At 40.4% G+C, this 23,667-nt stretch overlaps 1 protein-coding gene across 1 annotated transcript in view; it reads right to left on the bottom strand.

Moving 5' to 3' along the window:
- The window catches only part of LOC111220859 (transmembrane protein 266-like), a 47,819-nt gene extending 24,612 nt beyond the window's left edge, over positions 1–23,207 (bottom strand). Inside the window, exons 1-3 of the mRNA XM_022744113.1 lie at positions 22,561–23,207; positions 21,440–21,573; positions 8,508–8,699 (exon numbers count right to left, since the gene is read on the bottom strand). Coding sequence (XP_022599834.1) covers positions 8,508–8,699; positions 21,440–21,453 — 206 coding nt within the window. The 5' untranslated portion in view covers positions 21,454–21,573; positions 22,561–23,207. The remainder of the gene's footprint in view (positions 1–8,507; positions 8,700–21,439; positions 21,574–22,560) is intronic.
- Positions 23,208–23,667: the final 460 nt, after the last annotated feature.

Raw genomic sequence — 23,667 nt, 5'->3', positions numbered from 1 at the left:
ACAAAAGTCTCAGAACCATTTTCACCACAAAAACCTTTGTAGTGATTGTTTGACGAAGGCCGGGCTTATTTTTTTTCCATTGACCACTTTCTAAAATTTGCAAATGGGCCAGCAGTTATTTCCAAAATGGAACATTTGGACCCTTGGCCTAAAGCTGGTGGGTGGCAGAGGGTAGGAGCCCTTGTCCCGCACACCCCACCCCTCAAACCCCCCTTGCTCACTACAGATTTAGATGAACCATCTGGTGTTGGTACCTAACCCTGGACTCCTTGCACATTTGGAACAGCCGTATCAGCAACATATGCTTCTGTCTCCGCGTCTGGCAACCACACACCCATCACTGGGATGGGAGGTGACATCATTCCAATGCTCAGGTGTGCACTTTTAATGGCAGTGGAGCCAGTCTGGCAACTTGAATCATTAGACTTTTTTCACAGTGCACACAGGTGTTATCCTCTCCTTATCCTCCGACAATAATAAGCCCAGGTAGTTTCCCTCTTTCCTCATCACACTGTCAGCATCATACTCTACACTGTGACCTCTTTATTATACCTTTTCATGTGCACATCAGAGCTCAGATGCTTTAATATACTGTATCTTCAGGCTCTGAGCAGGTATTGCTGTGAGTGTCAGGTGCCTGGTATTTTAGTTGAAGGCTCCACATTGTATTTCTCCTGTAAACAGAGTCAGAGTTGTTGTTACATATTTTTTGTTTTGTGGCTTTCAAGGTTAGTCCCTTTTAAATTTGTCAGTTCAAAATGTGTTTGTCCAGTGCTACAGTATACTAGTCTAATGAAGAATTAAGTTCCATGTTTTAGAATTTTCCAATTTAGAAAATAATGAATTAAATGTAAACTTCCCAAAAGCAGAAAATGCATTCTGACTAAAAGCAGCAAGTTTGATATTGTCATATATTATGGAACTCTATTTAAAGATATCAAATCACTTTTGTGATTGGCCCAGTTATCATCAGCGACTATTTAATTGCCAGTTTAAACCATCAATGCAAGCTTCAGATGAGGCCAGGACCTCCAAATCTCCCTCGCTGACATCCTTTGTTACACACTTTTTTTTTACCCCCCCCCCAACAAAGTCACACACCAGCAGCAGCCTACACAAATACAAGCTGAAAAGCACCAAAAGAACCCTTCAACCTAAAAAAAATAGTGAGCAAACAAACAAAAGCAGCTTGATGACTAGGGGGAGAGTGGGCGGCCATGAAAGTGCTGAACACAAGCCCATGCCACCTTGGTCCTCCCAGCATTTTTCCTAGACAGGAAGATGGATGGGCCCAATGCTATTAATAACTACACTCCACTTACCATGGCGCCAAAACTGCTAACACTGCAACTGCCCCCTGATGCTAGCTAGAACAACCACCTCCCACAATGTCGCCCACATCTCTCCTGATAGGAACACAGTGTTAGGCAACAATACAGTAAAAGGGTGCTGGAAATCTCCAACCTGTCCACCTATCTTCACCCTCACCACAGAACCATGGACCTGGAAGCTCCTGAGGGCTTGTGAAGGTGCCTCTGGTAGTTTGGGTCAGCGTGATGTGCTGACAAGTGTGCGCAATAAGAAAATATGGGATGATTCTTGGCATTTAGTTGAGTTACAGTGCAGATTGGTATTCAGAACGAGAAGGTACACTTTGTGTGAAACCAACGGCAGAAAAAGAGAAGAAAGATGAGATAGTGAGTGTGGAAAAAAAGGGTAAGAAACTGAGGGAATAGAAGGAGAAGCAAGAAAACAGAGAAATACCAGGAATATGTAGAAAGGTGGTGAAAGAGAGAGAACGAAGAGAGGAGCTTCTAAATGTGCAGAAGCATCAATGAAGGAACACTATTGTTCCTAATGAGGTGTGACAGCCCAGTATAAACTGGAATATGAAGTGAACCATGATTACAGAGGATTAGATAACAACCACTACGCAGTGCAGTGAGAAAGCTTGTCAGGCCTGGCCTTGTTTCCCCTCTCTCTTTCTAAATGTATAAATACTCTATGTGCTGTGTTTCTGTTCATGCATGCATGCGTGTGTGTGTGTGTGTGTGTGTGTGTGTGTGTGTGTGTGTGTGTGTGTGTGTGTGTGTGTGTGTGTGTGTGTGTGTGTGTGTGTGAGTGACTACTTTGCCGTCATGTGAAGTGAGGGCAGCACACTATATACGAGATAGCAGTAAGGTCAGCTCCACCTTCACAATGCTACAGGCTATGATATGCAAACATGGCTGACAGTAGGTGCTTCATCACACAGTGGCAGCTTGACACAGGAGCCTTTTCTCTTGATTAATCCCCTCTGCTTGCTTCCCGCTATGAAACACGCTGCAGCCTTACATTATAGGCAAACCACGATAGCACAAAGCTCTGTTTGTTAAACGCCATTACAGCTTTTGAGTTGTCTCTTGCTCACAACATGTAAATATGCTTTTTTTTTTCTTGCTGTTTTTCTCTGAGTGTCTATTTCAGGCAACAAACTGATAACTTCTACTTCTACTTACTACAGTGAGTTTAAAATATGCTACATGCAGCTACATTAAATTTGATGTTAACTTTTAACACATTACAACAGAAAGTTTGCATATTTTTCATTTACACCCACTTTCTTTTTGGAATGAGTAGATGAGAAAAGTTTTGCTGACAGCGAGACATTTCCCAAACTACCCAGTGAAAATAACTTTCCACCCCTCACCCAATGAACTGTCACCATGTTGATGAAACACCTCTACCGTGGCTGTGACATTCTTAGTTTCAGGAGTGCACGCGCTCCGTTCTGCCAAACATCACTACAGAGCATGCCTAAACATTCTCCCATGCACAGCTTTCTTCATGACGCTCCTTCACTATCTCAGAAAACCAATGAGCCAGCTAATGCAGGCTGGTGGGGGTGGTGGTGGGGTAGGCAGGGTGGAGCAATACACTTTCCCAGGTAGAGTCAGCGGAGCAGCCAACAGATTCTTCTCCCACATACGTTTTCATTTTGATGGCTGTGGATTGCCGTCCCACCATCTTGCCTCCTCTCAACTTCACTTCATCATTCCTCAAAAAAAAAAAAGGTTCATTTCCTCAATCTCATTTTCCTAAAGATGAGTTTTGCAATCTGTCTCTCTGCTAGATGCACTCCAGCCTTTCCTCCCGCCATTCTGAAAGCGAACACACATACATGGGCCTGATGGTGCTTACATACTGTTATGACCCGACAAAGTCAACTCACGGGTAAACTAATCTGAAAGCGCTGATTTAAGTAACCTGCCCACTGCCGCATTACACATTGTATAACATGATGATGGTGCATGGGCGTGGCATTCATGAATGTCATCTAAGGAGGCTAATGGCCGCTGTCTGTTTGAGAGGTAGATCAATACGGTAATGAGGAGACGGAGGCATCGGCGTAATCACCGAAAGCCCAGCGGTGCTGAAATCCACAGAATAAAATAGAATTGGGATCTGGAGGGAAGCAGACTGACTGACACATTCAGTGAAACGCTCTCTCGCTACATCGCCCTGATTCTAATGACATGGCCTTAATGTCAGAGGAGGCCTCCCCTCTTCTCATGATCTCAGTTTTTCTTTTGCACTGCTGATTCTCACCAACTGAAAGTCTTGTATATTCTCTCACAGGTTGGTGAGACCTATAAACAGCATGCCTTCTTGATAGTTCACCTCTATTCTCACAAACCAAGAGCTATAAGAACATCCTAATGAAAGTTTCCAATACAAGGCCAGACACAAGGCCTGATAATAATGATTAATTTGAGGGATTAGTAGTGGCATTTAAGGTATACTGGAGATGTAACACACACATTACTGGAGCTCATGCCTGGTGGATTTAAATGGAATTTCATTAAAGCTAAAAGAAAGAATGATGACTTTTACAACTCCCACTGGCAGCATTTTTACAGCCAGACATTTCGCACTAATGACTTGAATATGAAATAGTGACCCCATCGCACTAAGCACAGTTTGAGTAAATTGAGCTCACTGGTAAAATAACCCTCACCGCAGTGACTGGTAAATCTGTTGTTAGAGCTGCTTGCAGCAGGGGTTCACACAGTTTTTCAGCCTCAGAGACCAGAAGGAGAAATTTAGTCTCTTGCCCTCGGACCCAAGCTCATTTAAACATATTGGTAGTCTTGTTTTTGTAATTACTTAACAACAGCAGGCTCGTGACCCAGTTAACGTGTAAATCATAGTTTCAGCATGCTTACAGGTATTTCACAAGTTGAGCTAGAGTAGGAAATGCCGCATGCATAATTCATCACTGTACACTAAAGTATTTCCCATCAACAGCAATCCAAGACAGTGAGTGAATGACATCAACTCACAGTCTCATTAACTCACATCTATCCGTTCTGCATACAGGGATGGAAATACATGCCATCACGAACCCTGATATACGACGGGACACATGAGGGGTGTACTGGTTGCGATACAAGCACAGCGTGAGCGTCAGCATCGCCCACTGTTGACGGTGCGTCTGTGACATCCATCTGTTTCTGGCCATGACTGGCTAACTGAAGGGAACCAATGGAGTGAGACCTGATTTGGTGTCAAACGGAGGACTTGGATGAGATACTGTGTATGGATATTGGGTGTGTGTGTGTGTGTGCGTGCATGTGCGTGCATGCGTGTGTATGTGTTGGAGCCTGTACTACAGCTTATGGTGTTTATGTGCATCCTAGTGAGAGCTAGTGCTAAGAGCCAGGTTTGAGTCACAGTTGCTGGACAGAATGAGGAGACTGGACAGGGAGTAGGTTTTGCATGGTGGAAAAAAAAAATCTGTTAATATCGTGACTAATCAAAAGGACAGCTGTGATGTGACCTCATATCCATATGCCACACAGTCATGTTAATGCAGAAAAAAAACAAGAACCACAACCAGCAGTTCAAAAGTTTAACATGACTTTAACTGTAATTACTATGCGGACACTCATCTCTAAACCTGTTTGACTGTTCCAGCATTTTCCTCTTTTCTATAGTTTTTATTGTCTGTATAATTCATCTTTATCATTTTACATAATGTTGCTTTATAATAATCTTGAATTTTAAGTTTATGGGGCCTTTTTCATTAAGCTTGAGTCCCATATTGCGCAGGGTGCAATGTTCCTCGTCACGCATCCAAATTCAGTCAGAGAGAAAAAAAAGTCTGAATTGCTGAATTGTAAAAACATGGAATGAATCATAAAACAACATGTACGAATCAGTCGAGAACTGTCTGTGACAATTTGTAGATTTTAAGACTTCAAACTGTAGACAGCACTACATCAATGATATAATTAATTGTGCTGTACAACGACCTTAAACAGCCTCGTTCTGATCAAACATGTGACACAAAATACAGTAAGTGCATGTGACATCATGTATAGTTAGACAAAAGACTTACAACAAATTAAGTGTGCGATATTATCGGCTCCTGGCTCATGCGCTGTAAAATGTCACTTACAATAAAGGCTCCTGTTGTCAGCAGGCAGGAGGAAGAGGGCGGGTGCTTTAGTCTGAAATGATGAATTGATCTGAGTTAACTTATGGATGCTCGACAACCTAGAGGTTGTCACTTAATGATAAATCGACGTAATACCGAGCAACGGGGACAGCAAGTCAAGGACTTGGGGAGGGAGACTTAACGCATGATGGATGATAATCATGCATACTATGTGGCATTTATGCAAGTGTGATGGGGCGTGTGTGTGTGTGTGTGTGTGTGTGTGTGTGTGTGTGTGTCCGTGTGAGAGAGAAAGCACAAGAGAGAGAGAGAGAGAGAGAGAGAGAGAGAGGGAGAGAGAGAGTGTGTGTGTTTGTGTGGTAGATGGGCTACGATGGTAGATGGTTCAGTTCACATGGGTGTGAGGCTGCTACATTTGCAAATGTCCTATCACACTAAAATACTGTATCACAGAAACAGCAACTATGGTGATATGTTGAACAAAAAGTTGGTAGTAAGTCACTAAATATTTGCCACAAAAAGGGTTTGTAAACAATTTTAGTTTGCATTAGTGTACAATCATAGAGAGCAGTGGAAATAAAAACTGCATTCAAATAAAAATGGAGGACTTACAAGAAAAAGGAATTGTCAAAATGAAAGCACCAGAAGCTGAGGTATCCTGACATTTAATCCCTAGTAGGGGTCCATAAATACTGAATTCTACATTTCCCATAATGCAACCCAAATTTGCGACAGAAGCTTTGACTTTGAAGAGCTCCCTCCAGATCCACAGAGATCATAAGTCAGCTCTTCTTCGAGTAAACTGAACATCATGTGTAAAATCAGTTTACACACATATTGTCTCAAGACCCTGACAAACTACAAGTTCAGCATCTTACACAAAGGTTAACAACTGGGGATTGTTTACGGTAGTCAAAGTTTTCAAAAAAATGTATTTTATTTTTGCAATAATAATTTAGCTTTATTAAAACTGATGAGGCGACATGATGTATATGAAATGGATAGAATAAAAGGTACAATGTGTGTGGTAGGTACACTCAGAGGACTGATAATAGCACACACAGTATCAGATGAAGTGACTTCCCTCCTGGATGTCGCAGCTCTCCCACGCTTCCTAATTGCTCATGACTGCACAGTGACAGCTCCATGCTGGACACTGGTGGTGGTGAAAATGTTACATAAATTATCTGTGGTCAATATGATCTTTCTTTACAATGTTTTCAGTAGAGACAATTGTTCTGTGCAACTTTAAAAAACACTTATGCCTTCTCCTGTTTCATTTCAATCATACTCCAAGAGAGAAGACATATTTCCATCTAGCTGGCTGACAGTGTCAGCATATATTCCCGTCATACCTGGTCTCCTTAAAGCTGTCACTTTCACCTGTATGTACAGTATGATGCATGTCCATCTCCTGACACCTTCCATACTCCCTCTGCAAGAGGTAAAGATCAATACAAGCCGTGCACCTGCTGTCTCTCTAAGCTTCTTCTGAACTCTGTCACTGCTGACAGGGAAGATCAGCAAAGTTTGCCTTGCATCAGGTAGCTCCAAAGTACTCTATAAGGAGAATCTGAAAGGTGGACACCTCCATAGCAGAGCTGTATGTTTTGATACGACAGGTAAGAATGACTAGCTTACCACTGCTGTCACTAGCTTTTAAGTCTGATGTTTTGGTCAATGTAATCACCTCAGGGTGAGAATGACGAGCTCTGAATACTGATTTGTTTCACTGAGCTAATTCACTCTGAATCATTTTTCAGATTATGCACATAAGTAGCTACTCTACAACAACAGTCCTTGACATTAAGGTATACTGTTTTCTTTTTTACATCAGCTACCCCTTAACCTATTTTCAATCAGATTATGCCTCAGTTACAATGTATTTTCAATTAAATTGGAAATCACCCTGTATTGGGTTTTTTGAGGATTCATGCCAGAATACAAAGGCAGCACTGATGTCACAATACTTACAGATTTTATTAGTCTTTATTTTTGGTAAGTGAATATCATAGGTGCTAGACGGGCAAAATGGTAAGGCTAATTATAGCAGATAAAATGCTCAGTTGGCTCCCTTGACTGTAATGTGTAAAAAGAAAAAAAGACCATTACCTTAACTTTGCTTGTATCACGAGTCAAGAAAAAAATGGCTTAATATACCAAATTAGGAACCAAAGCAATTTGATGAATCCTCCAGCAAACAAGCAACACTCTAGCCTTCTGTTGTGATAGTTTGAGTGTGATCAGCTATAACAATATGAACAGTGACTGAGAAACCGAGAGAGAAACACAAGCTCTGCCAATCATATCAATTCACAATATCTGTTGAAATCACATTATTCATTACAATATCTCGGGCATATGCACCAACTTTATGTTGTGTAGCAAACAGCTAGTTGTAGTCGTTCATATGTGGCATCAGTGATAATTCAGACCATGAGAGTGAGAGTGAACATCAGGAAACTGAGAAGAGGTGAAATCATTTGAAGCTAGTGGGCATGGGTGAAGGGGTGATATACAGGTAAGAGCAATAATATAATCATTTACGAAAATCTGGATAGTTTTTCTTACAAACATACACGGCATGCTCAAGGCAGGGGAATGATAATTACTCACTGGCATTCAAAAAGAAAGCTTGGTGGGCGCTGTGGTGAAAAGAGGATGTGACATGAGAGATAGGTGCTTTTCAAAAGAGTGATATTTTTAGTTGATTTTGGGAATCAGGTTTTTTCCTAGTTCCCTAAACAGACTGCAGGAGTTGTTGGCTCAACACTGACTGTGAGTGTGATTGTTCCACTTTTATGCCATAAAAACACTTTAAGAATAGTCACTTAGAAAAAAAATACTACCAATGTGTCATTCACGCCTCTCTGTTGCCAAATTGTGTAGAGACGCGAATTGTCGTTTAAATTCACCAAAAATGCTGTTTGGAACCAATACATGATCACATGGAGTGTCACTCACACTTTCCACAGAGATGAACCATGAAAGCAAACAAAGTAAAAAAAAAAAAAATGTATGTATCACATAGAAGAAGTGCTTTCCATACAACAGTAGTTGCACTCACCCCTCTCTGTTTTCGTCTTCATCTGCATTGGAAAGCAGCTGTGATCCAGCCAGCGAGAGGTCCAGAGCTGCGAGGGGCAGATCTCTGTAGCCAAAACTCACCAGCTGGACTGGAGGAGCCAAGCACTGGTTCTCATCCTCCACCGGCTGGGAGATGATCTCCAAGTCTGACAGACCTGCCTGCTCCGCTTCCCTAGTTACATGCCAACACCAGCAGCAGAGAGACAGAGGACCCACACACACAGCAACACAGGAGACAAACAGGACAGAGAAAGACATACATTACTATAAAAGAACAACCCCTTCCACATCATCCACACTCAAATAATTTCTTTATATAAAGATGGTATATTTTTGATGAAATAAATCCGCAACTTATCAATATTCATCAAGAATCATAAAAATAGCAAATAACATAGCTGATGAAACATACATGTGTGAGCACAAAAGCAATGCAGATAAAAATGCAAAACACTTTGATAATTATTCAGCCAAATAGCAACGGGGAGTAAACGCAAGGTCAGAGAAGGTTACACCCAAACACCCACTCATCACCCGGGAACTATTGAGTACTCATATGATCCTCTGCTGGTTAGGACCAGAGGAGTTGCAGGTACAGTGCCTTGCTCAAAAACAGTGATTTACTGTGTTTGTTTATGTGTGTGTGTGTGTGTGTGTGTGTGTGTGTGTGTGTGTGTGTGTGTGTGTGTGTGTGTGTGGGAACTGTCTACTCTAGATTTTCTTGGGCAGGCTTGAAATTTGAGCCACTGTCATCCAATAGTAAATAAGCTTAATTCACAACAACACAACCTGAACACAAAAGAACTTGAATTGATGAGGAAGGGAAGAGAAGTGACAGGAAACAGACTGAGGACAGCTGATAGAGGTGAATATTACTTGATATTTACAGTGTTCCCTGCACATACATTACATTACATTCCCCATTACATTGGGAACAATGTTGTAATGACTGCTGAAGTTAAGATTCCTGTTACTGCCAGAATTTGTATAATAGTTTTTGTAAATCATAAATATACATTATCTTTTTATTTTATCTTTTTGCTCAAAACAATTATTTCAAAGCCACACACGTTTGTAATGTTTATTAACAAATTATAAAAGTTGTAATATTTGAGCCTCTCTCCAGGTTATACTACTTAGCTATTAAGCTGGTCACATAGGGCAAAAACTCATCCTCAACTAAAGTAACCTTAGCTACATTATCTAGAAACCTAATGTTAGGTAGCTCTAAAGAGGGTCATTTCACTATATTAACAGACACACATAATAATTATAATTAAAGTGAATGTTAGTGACAAAAGTTTTTCTGGCCTTGGACAGGTCGCCAGTCTATCACAGGGCTGACATATAGAGACAAACCACCGTTCATGCTGACATTAACACCTACAGGCAATTTAGAGTCGGCAATTAACCTAAACTGCATGTTTTTGGATTGTGGGAGGAAGCAAGAGTGCCTGGAGAAAACCCACGCAAGCACAGGGAGAACATGCAAACTCCATATATGGTAACACTTACACGTACCAAATGTAACATTGTTTTGCTGTGTAAACTAAATAGGTGAGTTGTGATGTCAGTCACCTTGAGATGAGGTCCACAGTAAATATTGTATGCACATGACATGACAAAATAAAACCGACAAAAACATTGCATAAAAAGAAAGCGAAAACAGAGGGGACTGCTCATTTGACCCACATATGAAGGGGTTAACTGAATAAATGATAAACAGGAAATCAAGATTAGTTTTTACATTCTGATGTTTGGATGCACATAGGTGCCACAGTCATTTAGTTTTTCCATCGATTAGGTTTTAATTGGTATTTGCAATGAGGGCTTTGACCGATTTGACATAAAATTTTTAACATGAGATAAATTAACTCACAAAGGAAAGGTTAACCCAATAATCATGCTTACACAGGGTTGATATCAGCAAACCATCACCCCACACCCTCACCCAGCCAGAGTCTTTAAACCGTAATATCTAAACACATCGAGGCAGCTCAGTTGTGGGCCAGCAGCATGTAACCCAGCGTGCCCACAAGCCCCAGTTGTGTAAAAGCTGGGCCATCTCAGTAGAGCGTGGAGGTGGAAACAAATGCTGAGTGCAGCTGCAGACTGACTGTGTGTGCCCTGTGGTGTGTATTTTTAGACCAGAGCAGATGCTGGTGTATCATGTCTGCTGTGACGTCATCGCCTCTCCCTTTGTCAGCTGAGTGGATCCCCACTCTCCTTCAAACGTCAAAGGAAGTCAGAAAAAAGGTAGATCGGGAAGGGAAACTATAGAGGAGTGGGAGAAAAAGGGAGATGGATATCGGGGATTATACAAGGCGGACATGGGAGGGCAATAAAGACAAAAGAAGCTATGAACAATAAAAGAAGAGGAGACAGACCACAGATACGAGGCTGAAACCAGAAAGAGGCACAAGGAGTGACAGTGGTGGAAAGAGGAGTGCAAAGGCTCAGGAGGAGGACTGGAAGTGAGATGTGGAGGTAATTTGCAAAAGTAAGAGTGAAGAAAAATAAAAAGTAAAGTGGAGAGGAAAAGGACAGTGGAAATGTAGAGGTGATAAGGAAACAAGGTGGTGAAAAAGAGATGGTGCCTCCATTTTCTCTTTTACCAAAGGAGAAAATTAATAAGAGAAAAAGAACCTTCAGGAAGAGGATAACACCAGTAAAGATTTGCTCCAATTTGCTCCCTCCTTTTCAGAAAGCCACAAGTCTTGTGTTACATGCAGTTTGTACACCAGGTTTGTCAACGAAACACAGAGCACGTACAAATATCAAATTCTAACTTACCAGAAAAACCATATGATACTCTTCAAAGGCCCCATATTGTAGAAAGTGAGGTTCCCGTGTCTTTTTTTTATTATAAAGGGCAGGGCTAGGTGCTATATAAATACTGTGAACGTATCAAAGTGCATAATCCATGGACAAAAAGCACACAGCCCGTTTTTAAAAACTGCGCCTTAAAATTAGTCATCAGGACTTCAATAACTTTGTGATGTCACAACAAAACAGTCACTACCCACAACTATGGCCCAAGTACGGCCCACCTGGACACAGCATCCAACCTTGCAGGATTTCTCTGAGTGTTTACCTGAAATCTGTTACACTATATTTTAATTTCATCACTCAGAAAACAGACCTGGTGTTGCTAAAGCTCCAGGGAAAAGAGAGGACATGCAAAACTACTCTGAAATGCTTTTTGGCACTTAAAACCACAAATATATCTTCTATGGATAACAAAACTTAAAACACCAGAAAACTGTAAAATATCAGTCAGGTCACAAACCCTTGTGTGCAGCATTTGTTATTACATGATATAGCAGGTTATTGTCTATTTTGCCTCATGGCTGAGACACTCATAAAACACAGAGAAAAACTCCGAAGTGATTGTGGTAATGGCCGTGTGTAGAAAGAACATCTAGCAGCAGCCATTTGCTATCATATACACAGTCATATCCAAACTGCCGTGACAGACAACACTGAGTGACCTAAAACATTCACAGGAGAAGCACGCAATCTGACGGATAGGCATACCTTTAGGAAAGGACAGACATGCAGGCAGATAAAAAGATAACCCCACAAAGACACACACGCACACACACATACACACACACACATTCCATGACCCCCATCCCAGGCCACAGCCATGGTTTATTAAAATATACAGTGATAATGTCAATGCTAAAAGACCTTTGATGCAATCTGGAGTGACCTGAGCTGTTGGAGGGCATCCTAATCTGTGTGAATGGGTGTAGGGTGTGTGTGTGTGTGTGTGTGAAGCAATCAAGCCACCAAGGCTGATCCGATCAAGACTCTGAATCAGTGCAACCTTAAGACTGCAGTAAAGTAGGAACCAGCCAAAAACTAATTCCCAATTGAAGCACATATAAAATATTAACAAACATAAAGCATGACATTTCCCTGCCCTGAAAACTACAAGTTTGACAAGGTAAAAAAAAAAATCTGGGGTGTGGAGTTAGAAAGCAGCCTGCTCCTCATCTGTGCTTGGGCTGCAATAGCTGCTATCATCATAACACACAAAAATACCCAAATATCTGACCAAACTGTCAGCAGTTGAGTTCAATTGTGGGTGATGGAGTCACTTGGTTTTGATAAGGTCGGAGAATGTCTGTCGAGATTCTCAGTCATCCAGGTCATGGTTATCCAAGAAGGGTGAATCGAGATCAACTGGGCTCGGTTGTACACTACCGGCCAAACGTGTTGGAACAGCCCGCACGTTTCCAGTTTTTGTTGAAATTTAAGCAGTTCCAGCGAAGTCCAGTGAATCACCTTAAATGGTACAAAGGGAAACAGTAAACTGCCCAAGCTATAAAAAAACAAAAGTAAAACATGTATATTTCAAAGATTAAGATTCAGAGATTAAGAAATTGGTTCATTTATACCTTTCTTGCCATGATGGAAGCAAATTAAACCTTAAAAGTTAATGCAAACAAACAGGTGTCCCGGCTTTTGTTAATGACTTACAAACCCTCTGTCTGTGCAATCGCAGTGTTGGAACAAACTGTGTTACTACATCCTCTGATGCATTATTAGGACAATATCATACTGCAGGAGGTAGTACTGTATATTGCTATCAGAATGGTGAGAAAAAGTCAAGTAACAAAGGAAGACATCAAGACAATGACCCAAAACATTAGAAGAAAAGAACCAGGCGGTGGCTTCACATGATAAAAGACCAGCACAGTCTCCAGACTTAAACCCCGTGGAGCTGGATTGGGCTGAACTGGGCAGAGGGTGAAAGCAAAGCAAACTACAAGTGCAACACATTTGTAGGAACTTCTGCAATAGAGTTGGGATGAACTTTCTGAACCATATTTGATTTCCACTGAAGAAAGAACACCACGAGTGTGTTGAGTATGAGTCAAAAATTTCGATTAAATTTAGGATTTAAGGATTTTTTTTTTTTTTTTTAAGAATCTTCATTATTTATTTGTTCTATGCTTTAACTTCAGAGAACAGAGAGACATGATTTAATCTTCAGTAATGACTGGAAAATATAGGTGGTCTAAAACTTTAGAAACGAAACTAAACCAGTAGTGTAGATACCCCTCTCATCCAAGACGCTTCTTCTGACTGACTGGTGGGGAGACCCAGGTATTTAACCTCTGTGAGGTCATTATCAAGGCCAGTGATGTCACTTGGTTCGTTAGTGCTTGTGGCTGTTGTAACGACAGTCGTTAAGAGTCATTAGAGTCACCTAAATTACTCTAACGACTGTCGTTACAACAGCCACAAGCACTAATGAACCAAGTGACATCAGTGGCCTTGATAACGACCCCACAGAGGTTAAATACCTGGGTCTCCCCACCATTCAGTCAGAACTGAGGAAGCTTTTCGGACGAGAGTGAAACGTCTTCTATCTACAACAGAGTCCAGTTTCTATCGATTCCACCCTCCCTGAAAGGACAAAGAATGTGTGTAACAAAGAGATGGTATCTGTGGTTCTTCTGTGCTGATTTTGACCTGAATGTCTATGGTTTTTCATGTAATGGGAAAGCTGACCATTGGAATACACATGTACATGTGCACATTTTTCTGCATTCCCTTTAATGCTGCCATTTTTTCCTACAACCATATGAGCATTAAATGTAATCCCCTCCTAAGTTACAAAACAAAATCCAGCCCGCAGTATACGCACATTATCGATCCATGTCTTTGTCTGTTTGTATGAACCATGTAATTGTATGAATAATGTAATTAAAGTATCCCATAAACCCTGTATTTTGTATAAGACTGTGAACGTCTGTATATCCTGCTTGTTTGTGTTATACTGTATATTTTGTATAACTTCATATAAGTCTGCGTATATGTCCTAATTGTCTGTCACACAGCTACTGTGGAAAAGAATTTCTTCCTTGAGGTCAAAATAATAATAATAAAAAAAACAATGTATCAATCTATTCAACTCCTATAACCAGTAAACCACAGCTGAATAAGAGAGCTGACTTGTTTTGCCAGGCCATCTAAGAAATAGGCAGCAGGTTGAGAGAAGTTGATCCAACACAAAGGTAAATTACAATGTATGTTAACAAAATAATTGCCAGAATACTTGACAGATTAATGATTCTTTGTACTGATACAATGATGATGAACATGATGATTTAAAAAGTAGAGGTGGTACTGTACCAGTTCCTAAGAGCAGTCTTATCATCACTGCGTGCATAGCATACAACAGCAGTGGTTTTTGTTTTTCATTAATAAAATCTCTCTGCTTTCAGAAAAATGTGTTATTGCAATCTAGTCTCAAGAGCTGCTGCCTTCATCCCAATTTGATGGGATTATTTCCCTCGGCAAGAGGCCCTTACATTTCTTTGAAGATAGATACTCTATATAGTCAAAAATATAGTCACCAGAGGCTGTGATGCTGTTAACTGGTGTACAATGCAATATGTATTATATGAGCAAAGAAAATGGATATTAAACCAAAAACCAGACTACAGCCTCTGAGTTTCTGTAGGCACCAGCCCTTTGTCTGTTCAGCGACTGGATGATTTCAGTGAGGTATACCAAAATTGAATTGAATTAAATTAAATTGAATTAAATTAAATTAAATTAAATTAAATTAAATTAAATTAAATTAAATCAAAGAATAACATGGCAGTTAAGACACAGCTGGTAAAGAACTAGTAAAGTAAAAGTGAAAAAAAATCAGTTAATTAGGGAGAAGAAATGTTCCCCTTATTATTTAATCACCCTTTGATGTTTAACAGGTCTTTTTTTATGAAAACTCTGACTCTGATTTAGTAGTTTTCAGTGCAACATCTCTACTGCTGATGTAGTTCTGCAACCAGTGCTGCACTAAAAAAATGACCCGACCAAAGGAATGAAATGTGTTCGTAATGTGTCCCACTACAGAAAATCTATGACAGGACGGACTAGTATGTTGTGGTATTGTGAAAGTTGTAAATGTGCCTCTGTGACAAATTCCTTCACACTTGTTTTACTTGGCAAAGAATCGATTCCCGCTCTGAGACTGTGGATATACAGTATCATGCCACAGTGGGTTGGCCTGATAGATGTTGTTTTCTCCACGCTTCTCCTACACACAACATCTCATCCATACCACCTCTCATCTACAGCACAGCAGCAGGTTTGGCTCTCTTCCCAAACAATCAGGACTGTACACATAACTACTCATGACAGACACAAGCTGTCCAGAGCCCACTGGCTCACAGCTTACAGTGATGTACCTGGTGCGCTGCCTGGCTGCCAGCCGGCCAGTCGAGATATCAAGAAAAGGTGCTGACCCAGCCCATGGATTTATACAATGTTCAGCAAAGTTAGCAGCAGGGTTAGTCATGCATTTTGAGATATTTCAGTGAATGTCTGTTTCGCTACTCTCTACCACTTGCAAGACTTAAAACTTGCTTTAGCAAGGTAATCCATGAGTGTGCTGTATATATCCATTTTATTTTTGTCAAAGTTGCATTAATGTTGCATGGAGATTTACAAAGTGGACTGTGCATCATAGCTCTTCTCATTGAGGAATAAAATTAAATCAAACATGAAATTCATGAAAAAGGATGATCTGAATTTCATCTCCTTGTATTAAAATGGTGCTGTGATGCAGCCAATGTTGTAACAATGTTATAACTTATTAACACTATAATAACTTTTATGCACTATAAGCCAAACAATGTCAATGACAAAACCCAAAAGACAAACCAGCCTCTGTTTCTATCCAAGTGCAAATATAAATACAACATATTTGCTGTCTTAAATACAAACACTGACCTTTCTGAGTACCCCTGATGTTCTTATCTAACAGAAAGTGGCAATTGCAAAATTCTCAGAAACATTATTTCATGGAAAGACTAACAAGGCTGCAGCTGCAGAAGAGCACCCACAGGAAAGAAGTGATATTCAGGGGAGCAGGATTCCCTGGGGGTGGCAGATAAAATTAAATTGTGGACTGTAGAGTTGTAGGCCAGGTAGGAAAGGTCATCATGTGACAAAAGTTGCTCAAGGGATTTCAGTGACCAAAGCAGAAGGTCACAGAAGTAACTTTGGGCCAGTGGCACTGAAGAATGTTCTTCCTCAGACAACTGGAAGTGTCTCACTTATGACCCTCATGACCCCATATGCAACAAGACAGACTAACAAGCAGCCATGGGAAAATGAAAAATAAACAATTTGATTTTGCTTGATTATTAGCAAATGTGAGTAAGCTATTACATTACACTAAGATGCGGAAAATATGGTAAACTTTATACCTGCAAAACATCAGCACAACAGCATTTTGCTCAGTGTTGCCGAGCATTAAGTAAACAAATAAACAAACAAAAAAAAACTATGGAGACCTAAGGGTCATGTCTATACTGTTAGCTAACTAATAATACTAACTAATGAAGGTACAACCCCCCCCCCCCCGAATAAATAAATAAATAAAGCAAAATAATAACAATAATAATAATAATAATAATCTGTGAAAGTCTAACTACAGAGGGAGGAAACTAACTGATTTCTTCTTTCAAATCAGTTTGACTTCAAAGTTCCTTAATATGAACTCAGTGCATTAATAACCTTTATTTAACACTATTCATAAATCCTTAAATCCACCCACATTCTGCATTATGACAATAAGATCTATCCTCTGAATAAGATCAACTACATGTCATATTAGCAGTGACACAGTGTCTAGTATAGGTGAAAATGGCACTATGAAATGGAAATGTGTGTAAATGTGAAATAAAAATCTGACCTGCTTTCATGCATTGATACTTAGTGTAAACATTATGCATTTATCAAGGAAATAAAAACCATTACTTCCAAACTCACATCGAACATAGGTGTTGCACTGCTTATCACCTCCCCTTGAAAAACCCAACGGCAGCTTTGAAAGTACACTTTCTGCAGGGGAGGAGAGAAAATTTATTTACATCCAGGCACATTTTATCCTGAACCACACTCCACTCTGTCCAAGACCTAAGTGGACTATAAGATCAACACACACACGTTAGATTAGGTTGTCTGAGCATTATGCCTGAGGATATACAACACACTCAAACTTGGCCAGAGCACTGAACACAAAGCAGATGTTCCATGCTCCCACCAGCTGCTGTGGAGAACTTTGGAGAAGCTGGACATCATTGTGTATTAGTGTTACAGACTCACTGCATATGAGTACGTACACTGTTGGTGCAAACTATTCTACAACTTCCAACCTATAGTCAGACACAATGCCTGAATCAGTTTGACGACTAAATGTAACAGATGTGTCTTGGTGACGGCAGCATACAGATATTTTATTGCTTCACCTCATACAGTCCTGTGTTTGTGTGTTTGTAGTGACGCCATGAGCTAAATAAATTTCCTTTTCTTGCTGTTAAGAAAGTAAAGAGTAATGAGTGAGTAATGTTTGTGTTTGCTGCTGACTCACATGCAACGTAATATGGATTTCACATCAAAAGATGAAGATGAGGCAAAAGAAAGACTGTCAGCTTTTACCTAGGGGACTTAATCAGCATCCAGATCAAACCAGGCAAAAACAATGATACCACGCAAAAAAAAACAAAAAAAAAAAAAAAAAAAAAAGGATCTCATTACACCTTTCTTACGTGCGTGCACCTCGATCCACACTCTATTCACCTTCCTGTATTTTCAAGGCAGTAACTTGAGAAACAAAACATAGTGTTTAACACACTGTTCATGCTGCAGGACTAGGCACGTATCACTTCTACGGAATTTACAAATTGCTAAAGGTAATTTCTTAGAACACCCAATTCAACTTCCAGAGAAACTTTCATAATTTCATGCCAGTGGATATTAATGAAGTCTGCCAGGCACATTAGCTCATTAATAATATTACAGATTAAACTGTGATGAATTGGTGGACTGCACAATGGACTGTTCTGGCCCTGGTGTGACCAGTCTCTTATCTGACCTTTACAGATACAAGCTGTAGAAGACACAGGAGACGCAGAGACCCTCGTGGGGCAGGGCTAAGACAGCAGATGTACAGAAGCCTTCTTCATAATGGAGAGGTCCATGGACCTTTTTACACTGTGTCAGTATCCAATAATAGATTATTTTAATTTCTACAGACACTTAAGGGAATATGGGTCTTGGAAGACTTAATGACTGAAAAGCCAGATTTCTGTAGACTTGTGAAACAGACTTTACTGACTGGCTTGTTTCTTCTGCACTGTATTTTTGTATAGAGGGCAAACATAGGAAACATACAGTATATTGTGTATGTCTGTATTTGAGCTGCTGCCTGTTGTATCTTAAACATTGTGCAGAATTCATAGCAACAGTTGTTTTAACACATTTTGAATGTTTAATTCAGTAAAGAGTGAATGAATAATTAGAATCATAATGGCATTTGCAGGAAAAATGTATTGGAGGGTTATTTTTCCCGCAGATACGACTGATGAGTTTGAAAATTACAATATTATGGCGATATATGGAGGAAACTGTAATGATATAGGTGCTCATTTGTCAAAAAAAAACAAAAGTCAGAGTAAGAACGATTCTGTCCAGACAAAAGTATTCTGAAGTTGTTGAGTGTATGATCACACACAATTAGCAGCAACGAACCATGAAAGTACTGTATCAGCTTACACTTTGCTGTAAGTGTTAAAAGTTTGTAGTAAAAATAAGAGTACACTCACATGGTGTAATGAGACGCAGTGACTGACAGATGTTATTAATGTTTTTTCTTGTCTAAGTAGCAAAATGTTTTAAAATCCATTGTTCCCGTTTTAAAAACAGGGCAGGTCTGATGCATGTCATGGAGATCTCCTAAGCTACATTTGTTAGTATCCATAGCTAATAATCTGCATAACCACTGCAGTTGAATAAACAGGGTAAACAGCGACATAAAGATGAACGGTCCCGTCCAGCACCGAAGACCCGTCAGAAGCTTACAGGGAAAATCCACAAATGTAATTTACACTGTACAATATTTTCAAACTGCAAACCTCATGCACGGTTAGGAGACAAGATGTAGAATTAGTCAGCTAAATACAAGCAATGGTGGAAGGCAACTAAGTATATTTACTCAAGTACTGTACAATTTTGAAGACCTTACTGGAGCATATAGTGATAACCAGAAATGTGTGCCGCAGTACTTTGTTTTTTCATCTTTACTACCCAATGTAATCATCTTGTGACCCATCAGATTTATTTTGTGATGTTTGGAGGGCTTCCTGACACCCTCGGCTGGGGACCACTGGGCTAAACTACTAACGTATATCTGAAAGTAATTGAACCTATAGCTCCCCCTCAACCAGCTACAACATTAAAATGCTGTTTACACACCAGTGAAGCAGCATTTATAATCTAATAATCTGTCCATCCATCCATTAGGTATACTGCTTATCCTTGAGGGATGGTGTGGGGACCAGAGCCAATCTCGGCTGATATTGGGTGAGAAGCAGGGTACACCACGCACAGGTCGCCATGTGTGATATAAAAAGAAATCAGTCACACAGGCTGTTTTAATGAAAGAGTACTTTTACTTTTGATACTTGAAGTACATTTTGAAGTACATTTTGATACTTTAAGTACTGCTGTACTTTTGTTTAATTATGACTTTAACTGACACATATTTATTTAATTTTATGTTGTTTTACTGTCACTGGCAGATTTATTATCTGCTTGTATTTTTTTTACATTTTGTTTAATTAAAAGTAACTGTTATAGAATGAAGCTGACTAATTTGCATGAAACAAAATGTTTGTTTAAATAATATACATAAATTCAGTGTTATTTCACCATCCAAACCAAGGTGAAGGAAGACGTGTTAAAAAAACTGTCGCACAAGTGGTTGAATGATTAAAAAAAGGAATTAGAATTTATGTGTGTTTCTCATTTGAGCCTGTTTTTATACTGTATGTTAATGACATAATTATCAGTGTTCAAGTCTGAAAGCTTTTTTGCAGGTGACCTGTCCAAAACAAATGTGAGAAGTAGTCATCTGTTTTAGGATGCATTGTCACCTTAAACACAGCGTGATATGGCGTTGCTACCGAGACCCACTGAGCTGAGCTCTGTAAGGGACCAAGAGCAGGACTGGTTTTCTCATAAAAGCACAAATGGAGCAATGATTTAGGGCTATTCATCTAGGTCAAGAGAATAAATGCAGCTAGTTAAGATGAGACAAATTACAGAGTCATGCTACGCCAGCAGAATCATGAGTTGACAGAGAATAATGATTTTCAGTGTTCTCCCTTACCTCTTACTTTGTCTTCACACACACACACTCACAAACATACACACAGGCTACAGCATGTTCCCTCAGTAATGCATCAGCTGTTCTCAGTACACACACCAATGGTGCAGATTGAAAATGGAAGGCAGGGAGAAAACTGGAGGTGGAGAGGGAAAAGGTGTCAAGTTGTAATAGTTATGGATAATAATAATCAATGTACTGTACTGTACAGAAAGAGTTGACATAGGAACCTGTGTTTATGGCTGCAGAATGGACGCTCTTATAGTCAGGACTGTGCAGGTGTGTTTGCATGAATCTGCATCTCAGTGTGTGTCTGTGTTTAGCATTCAGAGTGACGAGGGTCAGAGGCACCTCAACTGAAGCAGGATCTGAGTGAATAAAGGTCATTATTGTAGAAATGAATGCTCAGAAACCCTGGAAGTGGCAAAAAAAAGGGTGACTGACCAAAGAGAAAGGAGGATCAGTAGATCAGAAAAGGAAAGGCATGCTGGGAAAATAAGTATAATCTATAATAATATACCTTACGTCCTATAGACACTGTAGCTCTCGCATGATTTGTCCTCACAAACCGCTATGTATTTCTGACTTTTTCTTCAGCATGTTTTCACTAGTTATACTTACACTTATTTTTTTTTCTATACATGGTTTGGAAGATGAAGAGACAGAGAGGAAGAAAAGAAGGAAGCGGTGAACAGTGTGTGGACTGTACTTACTCAGCATTAGCCATGATCCTGGGTGATGGAGAGAGGAGGGATGTAGTGGTTATCACAAGGTTTCCACTTGGTTCTGCCCGTTTAAGCGCTGCAGTTCACCTTTTCACCTTTTCGATGATTCTTTCATGTTGAACCTGCAACAAGCAACAAACTCATTAATGCCAGTGAAAAACTTATAAAGCAGCAATTTTTATATAATGGCACAAATTTGGTCATTTGCCAGATTATTAGGAACTCCTAGCTAAGACCAATGCGGTCTAATGCATCAGCCTGGCATTAAATCCTACTTTCATGAGGTTTCTGATGTTCAGCTTTTGTTGAAACTGTTTAAGAGAAGTGTTGATTTAACTGGGATATTTTGGAGGCTGTAGTGAGTGGCTGGTTATTTTTATATTTTGCCCAACTCAATGAGGGTAGACTAAAGAATGCTTTAGGCACTGTTACTGTAGTGTTTCAACATCAACATCAGAAATACATGCAAATACATGACATCACAACTGAGTTTTAATAAACTTTAAACGTAATAGCCAAGTGAGACTGTTCACAATCCTACACCTGCTGACATGGATAAGATTTTCAGGAGGATTTCTTTCTTTTATGCCTGGTTAAAATATCCTTGATCACACACTTTGCAGCATAAGTACACCTGTTCTCAGGATACTGTTTAAAGGCTTGTCCTTGAGTAAGTTTTCAGAAAAGTGGTAGCAATGGATGTCAAACTTAAAGACACCTCAACCTTACAGCTACAAATGCTTTTGAAAAGTAGAATTCAGATGAAAATGTCACATTGTTCACAAGTTAACAAGGTACAAGATAAAAGAACATGACAAAGGGAAGAGCCTATACTCCAAGTAGCCCCCAAATGACTGCTGGAACTCCAAACATAACTTTTTTTGTAATCACACCTCTGAAGCATCTATCCACAAACAGAGTTGGACACATGTCAGACTCTCCATGCTCCTGCCATCTGAGCTATAATAGCACCTGTGATAAAACTGCACTGGTTTTGCTTGCTGGTGTCAGACTCCAGAGAGGAAAAACTAAATGGGAGTTGTGTGTACAACTACCGAGAGCTCCTCGCGGCACATAAATAATTTATTTAGCTGAAGCAAAGGACCTACCTGTGTGAGATTTACATTGTTGGCGGGTAACTGTGCCTCCCGCTGCCCTCTTGCTGATAGTAATGTCTCCCTCGGCGGTGATCAGAGTAAGTGAAGCAGCAGCAGCAGGCTCGCAGTGTGTGTAGGCTGCAGCTATCCTTAGCACTTTGGACGAGCACCGCTGCTTCCCCTGCTCCCACTTGCGCTGCTTGGCTTTCAGTGCAAAACCAAAGAGGCGGCTGAAGCTCAAATGCAAGAAGCATCGTCACTCGGCAAGATCATATTAGCTTTCAAGTGTTATCAGAACGAGATCAAATAACGACCCTTTCTGAGCGCAATCTCCCCCTGGCTGGGATCACTGACGGCTGCTGCTCCAGATCCAGGTTCTGCTCCTCAGTCGAGGGTTTCCCCGGCGAGCGCAGCGGGGAACCCTGCGAAAGGAGCTGTCCAGGTGCTGAAGCGACGAAGCCTCGGCTCTCTACCGACCCCCCCTTCCACAGCAGCGGCAGCAGCAGCTGAGCAACACGGGGCGATTTTCATCCAAACGCCATCAAAACATTGACGTTTTAGTGCCGGAGACTGACAGTAGTCAATGAATCGTGTGACATTTGCATCGCTCCGGTCACGACATAGCAGTCTAAAAATGTTGGTCGTAGGGTGGACGAGCGTGTGTGTGCGTGTGTGTGTATGTGTGTGTGAGAGAGAGAGAGAGAGAGAGAGAGAGAGGGGGAGAGAGAGAGAGTCTGTAAAATTTTGACTGCTTTTTCCCAGTTTCCTGATCGAGGCCAATTTGAGAGCAGATTATCGCCACAGATGATTTTATTAGCTTTACGCCTGGTAGGTCGTCCCTCTCTGTGTCATGAGCGTTTTTTTTGGTTTCCCAAAATAAAGATACTATGGGAATATAAATTGCCTTTACAGCAATTGGCTTAACCGTTTGTCATTCATCGGGATTAGCCAGTCGATGGTTAAAGCGCACATCAATCAATCTCAAGCGTCTCTTCCTTTATTTAAACACGCCTGGACGTGGGCTGCTGGAGATGTTATAGGCTGAGGCTCAGATTTCAGGTTGTGCACAAATAAGGTAAAAGTGGTGATCTGAATTAACTGTAGTAGGCCTGTAGTTAC

The sequence above is a fragment of the Seriola dumerili genome, unplaced genomic scaffold (assembly GCF_002260705.1).
Source record: "Seriola dumerili isolate Sdu_G_001 unplaced genomic scaffold, Sdu_1.0 BDQW01000003.1, whole genome shotgun sequence".
In the NCBI taxonomy this organism is placed as follows: domain Eukaryota; kingdom Metazoa; phylum Chordata; class Actinopteri; order Carangiformes; family Carangidae; genus Seriola; species Seriola dumerili.
This window is presented reverse-complemented; position numbering and strand designations above follow the sequence as displayed.